Here is an 18,072-nt window from a genome sequence, read left to right on the forward strand (position 1 = left end):
CAGCCAAATTAAAATTCTGTAAATATATAAATGCATGCATACATACATACATACATACATACATACATACAGTTTATAAAAATATATTATAAAAATCTATATACATGATTAGATATAAATGGTTATATAAAATTCTATAAAGTGAGTGTAGAGAAAAGAACATACAGTAATAAAAGAAACAGGGCTAGTGAGGAACACTGTAAACCCTAATGTTGTCTTTACTTAAACAATAAAGTAATCTTGATTAAACATTACTTAACAGTTTGCATTTTGGACCCATAACTGAAAAATCACTCGCAAACACGTTTGATTTCATACAGCGTGTACTGATGTCAATGGGGCAGAACACCATCAAGCCTAAAGTACAGTCTTTGGCAAACCAGCTTTTTGTTTAAGAAAAATGTTTAGGTCTCATTGTTGCAGATTTTGAGTTAGCATTGTTACATTTACATACTCAGTACCTATTAACATAATTAATTCCATTTCCATTACAGTAGGGTGTGTACTGTAATTTCATCCTTATTGTGAATATTAGTCAATAAAGACATTCAATATGATGTTTAGTATGTTTTATTTCAGTTTGATATGCTTGCACAAAGCTTAAACTACGTTAATAAAAACGTAGTCAATTCGATTTATCCATCCATCCATCCATCCATCCATCTTCTACCGCTTACTACTTCTTCAGGGTCGCGGGGGAACCTGGAGCCTATCCCAGGGAGCATTGGGCACAAGGCGGGGTACACCCTGGACAGGGTGCCAGTCCATCGCAGGGCACAATTTGATTTAATTTATAATTTTTTTTTATTTCAATTGAATATTTAAGTTGAGTTCACTTAAATATGTAAGTACACTTGAAATTAACACCAAGTTAAATGAACTTAATTATTTAAGTACACTATATAAACACCAAGTTAGGTGAACTAAACAATTTAAGTACAGTCTACAAGTTAAGTGAACTTAAATATACAAGTTTGGGAGACCCCATGACTCAAGAACATTGAGGGAACAAGTTTACTCAATCAGTTGATTTCAGTCAACTTGTTAGGGTTTTCAATGAAGAAATAGAGAAAGAGGAATAAGGTACACTGTATTTACATTTACATTACATTTACTCACTTAGCAGACGCTTTTATCCAAAGCGACTTACAAATGAGAAAGATACAAGCAAAGCGATATATCAAGCAGAGAACAATACAAGAAGTGCTACCATAATTAATTGAATTCCAGAAGAAGCAAAGTGCAGAGTAGAAGTGTAAGTGCATATTTTTTATTTTATTATTATTATTATTATTTTTTTTTATTATGAGTTGGTTAGATGTTCATGGAAGAGGTGGGTCTTTAACTGTTTTTTTGAAGATGGTGAGAGATTCTGTGGTCCGGATTGAGATTGGAAGTGCATTCCACCACTGAGGAACAGTTAGTATGAAGGTTCTGGAAAGGGACCTTGTGCCACGCTGAGTTGGAACTGCTAAAACATTTCTGAATGTTTTATGTAGTTAATGTATATAACTGCTGATTGATGATGTACAGTGGCTTGCATAAGTTGCAGATTTTTTCCACATTTTGTAGTGTTACAACCCGAAAATGAAAGGGATGTCATAGGAACTACTTAACAGGTACCCTGAGACTAGTGAGGTGAGGCTGCTTAACCACATTCTGGGTGTTGAGACAGTTCACAGTCTAGAAGACTGAACAAAGTTCTCATACAGTTGTTGTCAGTCTGCATGGTGTATACAGTACATCGCTGAGTCCGCCCAACTCACCTGGCTCTCTTGGGGAGCCAGCATCCAAGGCACCATCCTACACAGTGGTTTATAACCACAGCCTTGGCAGCCCTTAGCAGTGCACTATATCTCAGACAGACAGCCTGAGCATTAGTTATGGTAAAATATTCACTTTTAAACCCCCTTTGGTGAATCTACTGCTACATTATGTACGCTTCTCATTTATTGTAGGACACAAAGCAAAGATTATCCAGAAATGTTTGATTGATGTGTTACAGTTAGACAAATGATGGAAATGTGTGATACACATATTCTTACACATACTGTACCCTCTGTGTATAAAGGTAAAACTAGTTAATAAAAATGGGATATTATTTAAGACAACAACAACAACAACAGTAATAATAATTGACAGCAGAAGACCACATCAGGTTCAACTCCTGTGATCAAGATTAGGAAAAATTCACCTGGTCTTTTTCCAGTCTTTCTAGAGTTTGTGCGAGTCTGTACGCATAATAGCCTCAGATTATTGTTCCTGGCTGACAGGAGTGGAACCTTATGTGGTCTTCTGCCGTTGTAGCCTATCTACCTCAAGGTCTGATGTGCTCAGTGTTCTGAGATGCTTTTCTGCTCACCACTTTTGTAAAGAGTGCTTATTTGAGTTAGTATGGACTTCCTGTCAGTTCAGACCAGTCTCATTATTTTCCTCTGATGCTTCTCGTCAACAAGGTGTTTCATCATGATGTTCTCCCATTCCCATTGGTGCAGAGTTTAAAGTAGCTCCGCTTTGAAAAATCTCTCGCACTCTCTTGCGAAATTTTACACCAAGTATACCATAGATCACTGGATTGAGGCAGGATCGGGTGTAAGCCAGATGACAGCAGATGTAGCTGGCATAATTGAGATGTTTTGAAAATGTTATTGGAAAAAAATAACTTAAGGTCTCCAGAAAATACACTATGTTATAAGGAGCCCAAGAAATAACGAATGTAGCTACCAGAAGGAAGGTGAGTCCAGCAGTTCTGTGCCTCTGGTTTGGTGGTGATTTCATGACGGTTTGCAGAATCCTGATGTAGCAAATAACCATGAACAAAAAGGCACACAGAAAAACAATGCTCTCTTTAAATGTAATAACATGAAATGGAGTTTTGCTGCTGAATATACAGCCTCTTGGATAACGAAATATTGAGACAAGCGAGAAAATAGAATGCAATGCTGCCAAGGTGCCCATGACCCACGCACAAATAAGAACACATCTGACGCAAGATCTTTTCTTCCAGCCTGAGTGAGGGTGCACCATGGTTGTGTACTGCTGAATGGTCATCAACACCAGGAGCAGCATATTGCTGTAAAATCCAACTGAGAAAATACAGTATACCACAGTGCATGCTGCGTCTCCAAAAGTCCAACCCCAAGTAAGTGCGTAGACCAAGAACAGCAGTCCGACAGTGAACAGCAGGTCTGATAGAGCCAAGTTGAGTATGAAGATGCTGGTCAGTGAACGTAGTTTCATATAGAATACACTGATCACAACAACCAGGCTGTTACCAATGAGACTGAGGACGATCACAATGCTGAGTATGCTGGTTTCTGAAAATCCAAGCAAGGATAAGTGAACAATGTTTGTTTGAAATCATTTTGACATTTTCTACTATATATAGTTCTGAATTCTGAACTGAAATTAGTTTCTTTTGATGCATGTATCTGAAACAGGAGTAAAGTTCTAGCATTTTAAAATCTGATTAATCCCAAAAGTGAAAAAGCCAGAAAACTGCATTTAAATATTTCATACCAATTCCACTGAAAGATACTCCGCCTACCATTACATTCCAACTTGACTCATTTCTCATTTTGATTATCAGCGCCACCCACGTCGGGCTCTCTCCATTTCATCACAGGTTCAAATTTTAGTTGAATTTAATGTTCATTCCCAAAACAAGTTCTCATTAACACTTACATTATAGGAGCTATAAACAGCCAGTCCCTCACAAAGTCATTCTTTCTTGCACTTTCTTGAAGTTATTAAGACAAATCTTGCAACTGACTGTTACAAAGCGCTGACCCCAGAGACTCCTTCCATGACTGGTACTGTAAATAAACCTCTTACAGAAAACTACATCATATCAATAATTCTACGTCTTTGTTACGTAAGAACACACTTTCTTATAAAAACCAAAATCTGTTCAATAGAGTTGATGTATTATTAAAATGAGCACATTCTTATAATTCACGAATTCTACCGAGCGCATGAATATAAACCTGGAAGTTGAATTATAGCCAGAATTACTGTCTTAGAAAGTTAAACAACATGTTTTAACCAATCAGATTAGACAATTCAAGAGCACGTGTTATAAAGAACAATATATCAAATTAGTGGCTTTGTTGTTTGTATGCAACAAACTGACAGTGGCTATATTTTATACTCCCTTATTACAGGTTATACTGTGATGGTAGACGTGTTCAGTACTGAATCAGAGACAAAGAATCATTCGAGTCTGTTCATTATCAGTGCCGTTAAAGGTTTTATATATATATATATATATATATATATATATATATATATATATATATATATATATATATAAATTAAATAAGAGTTCTTACCCATTTTCCTTTCCTGTATTATGACCCGGTTTACTACCTGACGTCAAATGAAGAACTTAAAAGACTGAAATCACTGAAGTTCCTTTCCTATTACTTCTACTGAGTATATGTAGGACAATCAAAGTGTCAGAGTTCCCTTTTCTCTTCCTCTTTTCACAATGTGCTTCATAATGCTGTTTTTAAAATGACACTCGGATTACAGTGAAAAGGAAGAAGCACAGACACACGCCGTAAACATGTCTGAACAAATTCTTCTGCAGTATAAGGTTTTGAGGTGTGAGTAACTGGAACTCATACACCCAAAGCTCCACCCCCTTTCAACCTAAGTTCCTGTGAATGTTTCTACATCTCAGAAGAGCACAGATCTGGGGAATTTGGAGTCAACACCTTGAACTATTTGCCATGCTCATATGTTCAAACCGTTCCTGAAACATTTCTGCAGTGTGGCATGGTATATTAACCTGCTGAAAGAGGACACTGCCATTAGGGAATACCACTGTCATGAAGAAGTGTACTTGGTCTGCAACAATGTTAAGGTACAGTAGGTGATACGTGTCAAAGTAACATACACATGAATGCCAGGACCCAAGGTTTTTCAGCAGAACATTGCCCAGAGCATCACACTACCTCCACCAGCTTCCCCAGATAAGTGATGCACACGCACATGGCCGTCCACATGATGGAACAGAAAATGTGATTCACCAGACCAGGCCACCTTCATTTCTCTGTGGTCCAATTCTGATGCTCATGTGCCCAATGTAGACACTTTCGGTGATGTACGAGGGTCAGCATACATTTACATTATTCATTTAGCAGACGCTTTTATCCAAACTGAGGAAATACAAGCAAAAATGAGGAAACAAAAGCAAAGTCATGTGACCTCAACATAAATGCACCTGCACTAAGTAAAGAGTATGCATGAACCAGGACAGAAAGTGAAACTGGGGCTGAATCACAAACCTTTATAGTGCATTCTGTGTGGTTTATAAAAACAGCTTTTATACCCTTTATAGTGCACTATATATGAGCATTATATGATGGTTCTTGAGTATTAATTAGGGCTCTTACTTTTAAAATCTATAATGAATCTGTTGCTTTCATACAGTAAGTATACTTCTTATTTTTAAGGATTGAATTGTATCTTTTAACAGAAAGCACAGATTATCCAGAAATGTTTTATTCATGTGTTGTTATAGTTAATATGTATAAATGTAATATTAGAAAAAACGTACAATCCCCATGTTTTAAAGCATATAGTTAATGTCAGTAGAGTTACTAGGTGATCGCCACTGCAAAACATTTCAACTTAATGAACATTAATGTTAAAGAAATAAATATATGTTTATATATATACTACACTATACTTTAATTATAAACCCAAACAATCTAGCTAGTGATCAGTCACTTAGCAGTTTGTTTGTTATTCTCCAGTCTAGTCTTTATAAAATACAACCAACACTAGCTGTGGTATAAGAGGAGTATTGTTTCCTGTAAGAGCATGTCCTCATGTGTTTTATGCTTTTTATTCTTTATATATATATATCTATCTATCTATCTATATATATATATATATATATATATATATATATATATATATATATATATATATATATATATATATAAAAACACAGAACTTTAAATAGGGAACTATTTGGGGAAACACAAAACAGATGAACACGATCAAGTAGGAAATGGAGACGATAACAAAAGTAGAAACTCAAAAAATGAGTGAGGGTGCCCTCTGGTGGTCTGGGGAGGAATTGTCCACAGTGGACGTGAGAAAATATTTCAAATATTATACTTTTCACTCAGGTTGTTGTCAATAATATAATTTGTACTGAAAATTGTGCTATTAAAATAGAAAAGAATGCAAAATAGAAAGATTTTCCTTCGTGCTCTCAGACTTCTGGACCCCACTTTATATATAACCTAAACATATTGTATAAAGAAGTTGCTATTTACTGAATTCATTTGCATTTAATTTATATATATATATATATATATATATATATATATATATATATATATATATATATATATATATATATATATATATATATTTTCTATTTTAATAGCACAATTTTCAGTACAAATTATATTATTGACAACAACCTGAGTGAAAAGTATAATATTTGAAATATTTTCTCACGTCCACTGTGGACAATTCCTCCCCAGACCACCAGAGGGCACCCTCACTCATTTTTTGAGTTTCTACTTTTGTTATCGTCTCCATTTCCTACTTGATCGTGTTCATCTGTTTTGTGTTTCCCCAAATAGTTCCCTATTTAAAGTTCTGTGTTTTCCCTCCTTACTTTTGGTCCATTGTGCATATTTGGTATTTGGTTTTGTTATGTTATTTGCACCGTGTGTGGTGTTTTTATTTTCATGTAGAGTTTTCTCTGCCTTGCCTCGCCCAGCTTTAGTTTCACTTCTTCAAGTCTTCATTTTTGTTGTTGTTGTTGTTTTATTATTAAAAGAAATTCCGCAAAGTGTGGGGAAAGAAAGAGTCTTGCGCATGATCCAAAACATACAAGCTCATAGACATAGTGTTTGGGCTTGCATAACTGCTTTTGGAACGGGATCACTAATCTTTATTCATGATGTAACACATGATTGCATGAATTCCTTCCTGAATTAACCTCTTAAACCCTCAGTGCCCATTTATGTAGGTTATACAGTACTCAGGGTGAACTTTATCTTCAGCTCATTTATTTTGCTGCAAACACCTTGGTAAAAAAAAAAAGAAGGGATAAAAAACATTTCCACTTCTTCCATCAATATAGATACCTTCACTTTTCATAAATAGTTTTGCAATGTTTGGAAAACATTAGAACTTTTTCATCGTCCTAACACAGTCTCAAATGTAAATTACGGTGTTTATTTCCAAATGCCACAAAATGTACACCAATTTAAAGAACCACAATTACATTTGGTAATTGTGGTAATTACATCATGGAGCTACATAAATATAGTTAAAAAGCTCCATGATGTAATTACCACAATTACATTTGGTAATTGTGGTAATTACATCATGGAGCTTTTTAACTATATTTATGTATGCGCATACATACTTAAACCATCTCGCTGATTCTGTGCCATTTATTGGCTCTGACCAGCATTGCTATCCTAAATATGTTGTCATTTTGTCTATATGTTATTGTGTTCTACATTGTAAATTTGTCCATTCTAAAACATATAGCTTATAATTTATGTAGCTACCACAATTTGCTCGACGTTACCATAATTTGTTTAACATAACGTTATTGCTGTATTATTGTCTGGTACGTTTCTATTTCTAACCAAGAGTGCAAGCCCCTGGCAGTGACCAATAACAAACATATTTTTCTTTAAACTTTTTATTCATTTTTTTGGTAAAAGTTATAATGCAATAGTTACAGTTACACCCGGATAATTTTTTATATATCATGATATAAATTATAGCTTAACAAAGAAACCTCTCAATTAAAGCATATGCAACATATTAAATCTAGACATAACTTCAATCAGATATTTAGAGTATATAGAGTCAAATTTAGAGTAAGAGTCCAAGAGTAACTCACAATTTGTCTAATGTTAATGTAAAAATGTAATGTAAATGTAACAAACAAACAAACAAACAAACAAAATGCTGCTGATGAAGAGTAGTTAGAGCCCATGATTTTGATATAAAAAAGAAAGTTAGAGAATAAATGTATACAGCATGAACAACAACAACAAAATCTGTGAAGCTACACACAGATTTTTAATCAACTTAAACTTCAGGAGTTATCTTAACTTGTTTGTGTAGACTTTGGCCTGTTAAGTCACAATCATCTGTCTTGAGCCAATAGGAAACAAGCAGGCAGGTCTGTGGTCATTATTAGAATTATAAATATATGCACAGAGCTGGTTATTATTAAGTTGTTATTTTTCATATCCACAAACATATTTTAGGGGTTTGTAGTCAAATAAAATGGTGAGTTTTATTTTCTCATTTCTATTTTAGCAATGTTGGCATATCTGAAGTCAAATCTTTTTTTTTGTGTAATAACATTTTAATGTACAGTAATGTATATACTAACATATAGTACCATATAATAACGTACAGTGACTTACCAATGTAAAGTAACTTATTTATTTATTTATTTATTTAGTCTAATTTATTTATTCATTTTCATATGGTTCATTTACATGTGATTCATTTAGATGTGATTCATTTACGTATGATTCATTTCCATGTGATTCATTTTCATGAGATTCATATTCATGAGATTCATATTCAAGTGATACATTTTCATGTGATTCAATTACGTATGATTCAGTTACATGTGATTCATTTTCATGAGATTCATTTTCATGTGATTCATATTCAAGTGATACATTTTCATGTGATTCAATTACGTATGATTCATTTACATGTGATTCATTTACTAATTTGCTTCTCTTTAAATCCAGTTTTAGACTGTGATATTACAAAAGTCTTTCCAGGTTATTACTTGCTACACTGTATGAGATAACCCCAGTAAAATTGCCTGAATTCTATAATATAATTTGTTCACCATGTTAGGTTTAAATCCTCTAAAAACAGATTCGCAATTAAATAACATTACATCCTTCAAAGCATTGGCATGTTCTGCTTACTCTCACAATCCTCCAAACTCCCACACACCCGAAGTCTCCATAAACGAATGAGACAGCAGTGTATCCTACAGAAACCGAACGTTGTCCACAATGTGAAAACAACTCGGAGAGTAAGCTGAACTAACCAACAAAATTACCAAGACTGAAAAACAGTCTGCACACAATAATAAATATAATGTCCTTACCCTTTAAACACTTGTAACAAATAATATAACAGTGTAGCACGTAAAGCCGAGGAGATAACACTAATACAATTAAATAAACAGAAACTCTAACCCGGTCAGAGCATCAACACAGAGAAGCACATTAATACAGAAGTAAATTTAAGAGCAGTAACTCCACAAAATCTAGGCGAAGTAATGCAACGACAATATCTTCAATAAAAATCCAAATACTGTAGAGCTGGAAGGCCGAGTGCAAAAAATAAAAATAATAGAAGAGCGAAAAAGACTCCGCTGTGTAGGTGAAGTCAAATCTTAAGAGCAAGTGAAATTAAAGGACATTATTTATTTGAAAAGAAATCATAATTTATGTCCAGCTCTGGGACTTAATTATTTTAATTGACACAACTGTCAGAATGGCAATCTACCATCCTCATTTGTGCAAGGTTTAAAGTAGCTCGCCTTTGAAAAATCTCTCTCGCTGTCTTATGGAATTTTAGACCAAATAACCCATAGATCACTGGATTGAGGCAGCATCGGGTGAAAGCCAAAAGTTGGCAGATGTAGCTGGCGTATTGGAGACGTAAGTCTTCACACTGTGTGATAAACTTGATCTCATGATGAATTAAGACGTAAAGAAAATTCATTATGTTATAAGGAGCCCAACAAATAAAGAACGTAGCTACCAGAAAGAAGGCGAGTCCAGTAGTTCTGTGTCTCCGGTTTGTTGGTGACTTGAAGATGGTTTGCAGAATCCTGATGTAGCAAAAAGCCATGACCAAAAAAGCGCACACAAAAACAATGCTCTCTTCATATGAGACAGCAACAAACACAGTATTGCTGTTGGACGTGCAGTATAAAAGAAGGCTTTCTGAATCAGAGATTGGTACGCTGTGCACTGAACCTGGCAATGCTCCCAAGACGCTCACCACCCACAGGATGACGAGAACGAGTGTGAAGTAGCGTCCTTTCTTCCAGCGTGAGAGAGGGTGCACCACGGCCATGTAGCGTTGAATGCTCATCAGCACCAGGAACACCATGCTGCTGTAAAATCCAGCTGACAAAGTGAAGTGGATAACTTTACACATTGCATCTCCAAAAGTCCAACCCCAGGAATATTCGTAGTAGACCCGGAACGGCAGTCCGACGGTGACCAGCAGTCCGACGGTGAACAGCAGGTCTGACAGAGCCAAGTTGATGATGAAGATGTTGGTCGGTGATCTAATATTCCTACAGAATACACTGATCACAACAACCAGGATGTTACCCAAGAGACTGAGGACGATCACAATGCAGAGGATTATGGGAATTGCAATGTGTCTATATTCAGCCTCATATCTGTTGTTACAGGGAACTTCATCATAATAAGGATAATTAAATGAATCATTATACTCAAATCCATACTGATGCTCCATCAGTGTTTCTGAAAAGCAAAGCGCGGATTAGTGAACAAACGTCTTTTCCTTCCTGTTTGTCTCACATTAAAGCCGTTCAACTTGAGTGGATTCTGCTCTTTCAGTCAGTAACAGAGAGAATCTGATCACAAACTGAATTAATTAGACCTTGCCAAGGCAAGCTTAGAAAGTAGCCTAAGTAAAAATATTTCCAAATCATTTTTGTAAAATATATGTATAGCTATATTTTTAAATAGAATGTGGCAGTACATTTTTTTTTTTTGGCTATTTTCTACAATGTATCTCACACCACCACACAATTCTAATCACATTTTGTGAAAAAATTCTAGCTGAAATATGAATTCTTACCCATTTTCTTTCCTGAGATATGACCTGGCCCACTGACTCAAGTAAAATGAATCTGTAACTTAAATCACTGAACTTACTTACTTTCTGTTTTCTCTTCCAATTTATTACACTGACTAGGTGTAAGGCTAACCACATGATTAATTTAGACTTCCTTGGTAAATCACAGTGTTGGAGTTCCCCTTCTTCTCCTTTTTCTACTTCTTCTTCTTCTTCTTCTTCTTCTTCTTCTTCTTCACAGGCTGGCCTTCATAAATCTGCTTTTACAACGATTCTCCAAGCAAAAAAAGAAAAGGTTTAATCAAAGATATATCTGCCTTAAACATGCCAGGACACATTAATCTGAGAGTAGAGGAGAGTGGCATAAGCTGTCACGCTGTTCATCCCTCCAACACCAGAGGCAACACAAAAAATAGATAGCTGACTTGATGTCCTGTCCAATGGTGCCTGTAATTTTTTACTTACATCCTTTTATACATACACTGAGACTTAACAGTGGCAGGAATAGCATAGTGGAAAAAAACTAAATCTAACTAGTTTCATAAGAAAGTTGAGTCTCCAAAATCAACTCAAAATCAACTCAGTGGTATTGGGCAGAAAATGGCAGTCTTGCTCTGTGTAAAAGCGCACGTCAACAACATCTTCGCCGTAGTTATGGAGATTCAGTCACATGGTTTTAAAAATTGTCAATTTATCCTTTTTCTATTTAATAATTTATACAATACCAAATCATAGATGTTGCTGAAATACACATACTTTGTGTTCTGTTGTGGCACACCAACCTAATGTGTACTGTATACATGCAAAATTTTTAATATATCAGGGGGGAAAAAATACAATAAGCAACATGCTTTAAAGCATATAGCTAATGTAACTAGACTTTCTAGGTGATATCCACTGCAATATATATATATATATATATATATATATATATATATATATATATATATATATATATATATATATATATATAATGTTTAATTTTAGACATTTCCTTACACACAAACCTAAACTATACTTTAATTATAAACCAAATAATCTAGATCTAGTCACATACTAGCTAGTTTGTCATTCTACAGTATTGCTGCAGCATGTCCACCTATATAAAATACAACGAACTATGAGATGTGAGTTACATATTATTTTTATTTACAGGACTTTACTGGAGGAACAAATGCAAAATCAACAAGCAAAAACATTACTTGCATTTCATAATTACTGTCTGGTCGGTTTAGCCACTGAAATTGATGCAGGAAGTGCAACAAAAAAAAAAAAAAAAACCTTATACAGTTAAACAAAAAGAAAAATAAATACAGGAAACATTTAATCTATGGAGAAAAAAAATAACTTTATTTATCGTGTACTATGTTCATCAGATAGGAAAATGGCTAAACCTGTAATATTTTAGAATATTATAGTCTATAGTTACACACTTGCATAAGCAATGCTTAAAAGAAGGAAAAAAAAGCAGTTCATTATTGAATAACAGCTTCTGGCTAAAATATATATATATAAAAAAATAATTTAAAAAAATTAACAATATCGTCCGTGTTTAAATTGCTAAGACAGTTGATTGAAAGACAAGAAATGAATTCGAAATCAATCTGTGTCACAGACATTCATGGTTTCAATAAATCTGATGCTTTATTATCATAATTTACATAATGAAAGAAGCTGAGACATTTGTGAAACAGAAGAAAAAGGCACCAACAAGATTAAATTCCCAAACACTTTTTACAGTGTTTTCATCATGTAACATAGAAATTAAGAAACAAGAAACCGTGAATACACTTATTATTGTTAGGAGGTTCTCACCATGATCAGCACAGATCAGTTAGTCGCCTCTCTGAGCACCTTACTCACAGAGCTGCTCAGTTTGTATGTGGGTTTGTTTGAAACCTAAGTACATGTTCTTAGTGGAAAATGCAAATCATTCTTAACTCCTTAAGGAAATTTAACAACGAAGAACGGCCTGAGGCAAATTCTGCAGAAAGGGGATAATCCTTCAAGAGTGTGCTGAAATAGCTGCTGTTGATGCTAATAGGTATTCTATAGAAATTCTCAAAATAGCAAAACAAAACCACATATAATAAATTGCCCCTGGGTGTAAATGTGTGTGTGTGTGTGTGTGTGTGTGTGTGTGTGTGTGTGTGTGTGTGCGTATGTGTGTCCGTACATGGTGCTGTTAACCAAGAATTGTATATATTAGAAGAGATAGAATTGATTTGCAAAAGTTAAAATATCTTACTATTGCTCATTTGCAATAATAAATCTGACTAGCTAGCCAGCTAAACATTTCACGCTAAACCTAGCTAGTTATTACAGCACATTAGCCTAATATTGTCTGATGAACAACCTTGTTATTTTTAAATACAAACAGCAAAAGAATCAGTAATTTAGATAATAACTGCTAATTCATTAGTGTTGATTAAACTTTCTAAAGGTTAACATTAACCCCAAAGCAAATACAGGTTCATAGTTAGCTAGCTAAATATTAATTAACACTTGTAGACCCTTTGCTAGCTAGACACATAGCAAACATTAGCTTGTGTTAACTAAAAACAGCAAGCATTTGCTAGATAAATAGTTATTGGTTCTCTATTGCTGGCGAATGTTTGCTTAATCTAAAGAAAATTCCATTGTACAGGCAAACTAAAATGATGCATTTTTGCTTCTAAACTCAAATTAGGATGTATAGTAACATGTATCTGGTATTATTAAGGCTGCAATACACATGATTCAAAATGCATTGCTTTTTACCAGCATATTGCAGGTTTACTGTTTATGATCATATACAAAATATGGCCATTATCAACATATATAAAAACAAAAAAACAATATTTTTTTTTCTTCTAATACTAAACCCAACGATCTGTCAAACAGAAGTAGTAAAATGTTATCACCGACTTCATAGCTGGGGTGAATGTAACATTAAATCATCTGAAAACATGGGTTAAAACTACAAAAAATGTATTTTGCTATTTACATAACGTAAAACGCAGTAAAATACAATTTTAATTTGACACATACTAAAGAAGATTGTTCTGTTTTTAATCCAAACATATCATTCCTATAGCTTGTTTACAGCATATTAAGTTAAATGGATATGAAAACGATAAGCAGTACTTGTATTCAGTGGAAATGGAAGGAAATCTTTACACGCGATTTTCTCCCTTTTCAGAGGCAAGCAGATTTTGAAATGCTACTTTAAAACTTTACTTTTGGTTTTTGATTCATGCAAAAGGGGAAACCGATGTTTCAGTTCTGGAAAGCTTGTAGCTTTATGAACTTTCTATAGATCGTGTGAAGGGTTTTCCCAAAGGGTTTACCAAATGGGATGAGCACAGTATATTTGGTAGACAAATACAGGCCAAGTTTGACATTCTCTCCCTAGGTTATAAATCACTGCTAGTGCACTGATTTGAATGATATATGTGCCACAAGAAAAACAGTCAGCCAAGTCAGCTTTACACAGCACTGAACGAGTGAGTACAGAAACCAGAACAATACAAGTGAAGGTTTTTGAAATATACACTCAGTATATTTTATGCTTATTAGGTACACCTTGTATCTACTGTACATTCACATGATAATCAGAGTGAGGAATGGAGAATGGAGTCAGGAGCCTGCTCAGGAAACAGGTTAAACCACTATTATGTATTTTTCTATCGTTTCATCGAACTTTATCCGGGTTTATGCTTCATTCAGGACAGGATTACGAAGTTTGCATAAAGGTTTTGTATTGTGGAGTGCAGAGGAGAGGCAGTTTGGTAAAACATCTCTAACAAGCCATACACACCTTCAGCATTTGAGCACTAGTGTGTGATGTGTGAAAGCCCTTACCACTTTTCTTACTACTTCCTGTTTGCTTATTGATTTGTCTATAGAACCTTTGGCAAAACGTAAACTTTCAGATTTTTTCAGTGTCTTACACACACACACACACACACACACACACACACACACACACACACACACACACACACACACACACACACACACTGCCCCATGCTGGCATGGTCAGTAGTGTTTGAAAACTAGCTCAGTGATTTTAAAATAAAATAAAATAAAGATTTTGTATTACTGTACTGTATACCGAATGTACCTGTTAAGGCAAGGTACCCATTTTAATTGGTTTTGGCTTTTAATTTCATCCTTTAATACATTATTTATTTGATGCAAGCTTATTCATGACATTAGTGAATCAAATTTCAATAACAGGATTTTAAAAAAAAAATCTACATTTTCCCACTTTATCATCACCGTATTCTAATATTATTTGAACACAGTAGACTACATATTAAGTAACATTCTATGATTCATTTCTAACGTCACTAACAACACTAACAGGGTTTAGAACATAGGCTTCAATATTTTGATAACTCAATGAAATTTCAGAAGAAAACCACAAATCAACTAGCCAAACAGTCTGGTGCTTAAATCAAACTCTATGATGTCACAGTAATTAAGTCGTGTTATTTCTATCAAATGGTTCCTTCTACAAGGGCTTTGTAATATAAGTTTTGACTTATCGCTTATCAGGCCTGGAAAAAAAAAATGCTGCTCATATAAAGTGTCCCAGGTTGTGTCCCAGCGTCCCAAAATACCTGAGTTCACTTTATATTACACTCCTTGGTGCTAAGGGGTGCAGAACTTAAATATTGTGTCTTGCGACTGCAGCAGGTCTAACTATTGCTGCAGGTCTACAATATCATCCATTTATCCAGAAATAAAATGTGATGTAGTACATAAATAAACAGATAAGTAAATGTTACACGATAGCTGGGTAACTAGTATTCCCAAACACCAAAGACCTTACAAATGCTAAATCCCTGGAATTTTTTTTAATTTTAAATCATACACCAGAGCATTTCTTTTATTTTTCTTCTTCCTTTCCGTTCACAACTTCTTCATGCCGGAAGGCTGCAAAATGCATTACTGACACCTGCAAATCAGAATGGCAAAAGACTGCAATTATTCTCTGGCAAAAAGAATAGTCTATCACAAAATGAGTCACACAAAGACACTTCATTCTGCTGCTTGGGTCAGCAGTCACATAATCAATAAGTACAAGGAAACCAGTTCCATTCACATCCATACACACCCATGCCTTAAGATGAGGTGGTATGCTTCAGTTCCTTCCATTCTCCATAGTCTTGTCTTCCCATCATTCTGCTACAAGTTCATCTTCATCTCAACTGTCCATAAAATGTTGCTCCAGAAATGCACATGCTTTTAGATGTTTTAGCAAACTCTAATTTGGTCTTCCTATTCTGTATTTACTCTAATGAAGTCTTCTCTTGATTGTTGACTTTGACACACATACACCTACCTCCAGCACTTGTGAATCTGTTTTTCTTCACCAGGAAAAAATCCACCACAGCTGTTTTTTTCATGGTCTTCCAGACCTTTTAGTGTTCCTGAGTTCACCAGTGGGTTCGCGAATTATTATTATTTTTTGATGGCTCTGTTTTAATTTTTCAGAATTTTGATGGCTTGCTTCACCGGCAGTGATAGCTCATATTGAGAGTTCAGAGCAACAGATTTCAAATGCAAATGTCACACTTGAAATCAACTCTAGCGCACACCTGGCCATGGAACAGCTGAGCAGTCAATTATCCTATTACTTTTTGGACGATGTATAAAACGTGCAGTAATTCCCACACCGTTCACCCAGTTTGCGTGGAAATAACGTCAAATTAAACGGGAAAGTCTGCACTTTGAAATGGTCTTTGTTATTTCATTTCAACTGCAATATACTGTGGTAAACAGCTAAAATAAACATTTATTGACCTGACTGGATAGCCAAAAAATAAAGTAAACCTAAATGTAAATTGTTATATACATGCTTACCCTAATTCTAACCATAACTTTACCTGGGACAATATGAATTTCAACTGAATTGGTTTGTTGGAATTATTATAAAATTCTTATAATCAGGAGACTGTTGAGCCATTTAACATAAAAGGTTAAGACATTTAGCAAATAAGCAATAAAATAAGCACAAAAGCCTCGTACAGGAAAATAATTATTGAATAATTTAATTACAGAAGGCTCTATTGTCATAGCAACACCTTCTGACAAATCAGAATCAAGAATTCAACAGTGTTTTGGTCTAAACGTGCTTAATTCATGGCATCGCTATAAAAAGGCGACAGAGATCTTACCCTCTGTTAAATTTTCCGTTGTGGTTGGCTAGTCCACTTTAGTTGGACTTCTGAGAACTGTGCACTGGAAGGTGTAATCTAGGAAGAAAAATGACCTTATTTCTTGTGTAGTACAGTATATTCATCAGTTATCAGATATCTGACATATATATATATATATATATATATATATATATATATATATATATATATATATATATATATATATATATAAAAAATAAAGTTATTTCTTACAGACTCATACCTTCTGAAGAAAGTTCTCCATCACTGTAGGGTCAGTCAGATCCTCACTGCTGTTTATCTTCATCCGCACGAATACTCTTATTGTAGAAGACACCGTCTGACCAGTGTTGGTAGCAGAAGCAAGAGTAGCACCAGTAGCAGTAGCAGTACCAGTAGCAGTAGCTATTACATACATTTGGTGGGCTGGAAAGAAGATACCACCTTTTATTCACAACAAAATGCCTTACTTTCATAATTGTCAATGAGCTAAGACATTATTTTTGAATAAACTGCTGTATTCAAACTGGATTTTTACGGTTTCCATGGTGAGACGGCATCCATAGTGATGAGAAAATGCCGAAACCTGTGTAACAATTTATGGAACTTTATTTAAGAATATTATTGTCTAAAACGATACATTTACTTGTCCAACAAAACCTAAATCTAACAACATCTGTCATGTTTAATTTGCTAAGATCTCTTCAATAAATCAGATATTTAACGTTTACCTAATAAAAGACCCAGACACTTTAGAGACATCTGTTAAAAAGAGGGAAAGAAAAATTGCTAGCCAAGGCAACAGCAAGATCATATTCACAAACACGTTTTTTTTTTAACATAGAAATGAAATATGAAATAGCAAACATATGTATTAGAAAGTTCTTACCTCGAACCGCACAAATCAGCACGCCGTCTTTTGCTGACTGTGTTAAACTCAGAAGTGCTCAGTTTGGTTGTGGGTTCGTTTGAAAACCAAATGCATGTTAAAAGGAAATGCAAATAATTTCTAAGTTATTTAAGGATATTTAAC

At 34.6% G+C, this 18,072-nt stretch overlaps 1 protein-coding gene and 2 long non-coding RNA genes across 3 annotated transcripts; all 3 read right to left on the minus strand.

Moving 5' to 3' along the window:
• Positions 1-780: 780 nt before the first annotated feature.
• Positions 781-4,580, minus strand: LOC124628972 (uncharacterized). Its single transcript, XR_006983763.2, has 2 exons — positions 4,332-4,580; positions 781-3,317 (listed from the first exon to the last, which is right to left on the minus strand). It is a non-coding gene; the product is annotated as an uncharacterized LOC124628972 (long non-coding RNA).
• A 2,957-nt stretch (positions 4,581-7,537) lies between these two features.
• Positions 7,538-11,138, minus strand: LOC108275469 (chemokine XC receptor 1). Its single transcript, XM_017486316.3, has 2 exons — positions 10,876-11,138; positions 7,538-10,535 (listed from the first exon to the last, which is right to left on the minus strand). Exons 1-2 carry the CDS (start codon positions 10,877-10,879, stop codon positions 9,508-9,510), a joined length of 1,032 nt encoding a protein of 343 aa, XP_017341805.1. The 5' UTR covers positions 10,880-11,138; the 3' UTR covers positions 7,538-9,507.
• Positions 11,139-13,963: 2,825 nt separating this feature from the next.
• LOC108275470 (uncharacterized) lies at positions 13,964-17,972 on the minus strand. The gene is made up of 6 exons (XR_001814699.2): positions 17,929-17,972; positions 17,771-17,801; positions 17,578-17,625; positions 17,284-17,465; positions 17,040-17,117; positions 13,964-15,817 (listed from the first exon to the last, which is right to left on the minus strand). It is a non-coding gene; the product is annotated as an uncharacterized LOC108275470 (long non-coding RNA).
• Between the last annotated feature and the right edge of the window lie 100 nt (positions 17,973-18,072).

Source organism: Ictalurus punctatus, chromosome 15, assembly GCF_001660625.3.
Source record: "Ictalurus punctatus breed USDA103 chromosome 15, Coco_2.0, whole genome shotgun sequence".
In the NCBI taxonomy this organism is placed as follows: domain Eukaryota; kingdom Metazoa; phylum Chordata; class Actinopteri; order Siluriformes; family Ictaluridae; genus Ictalurus; species Ictalurus punctatus.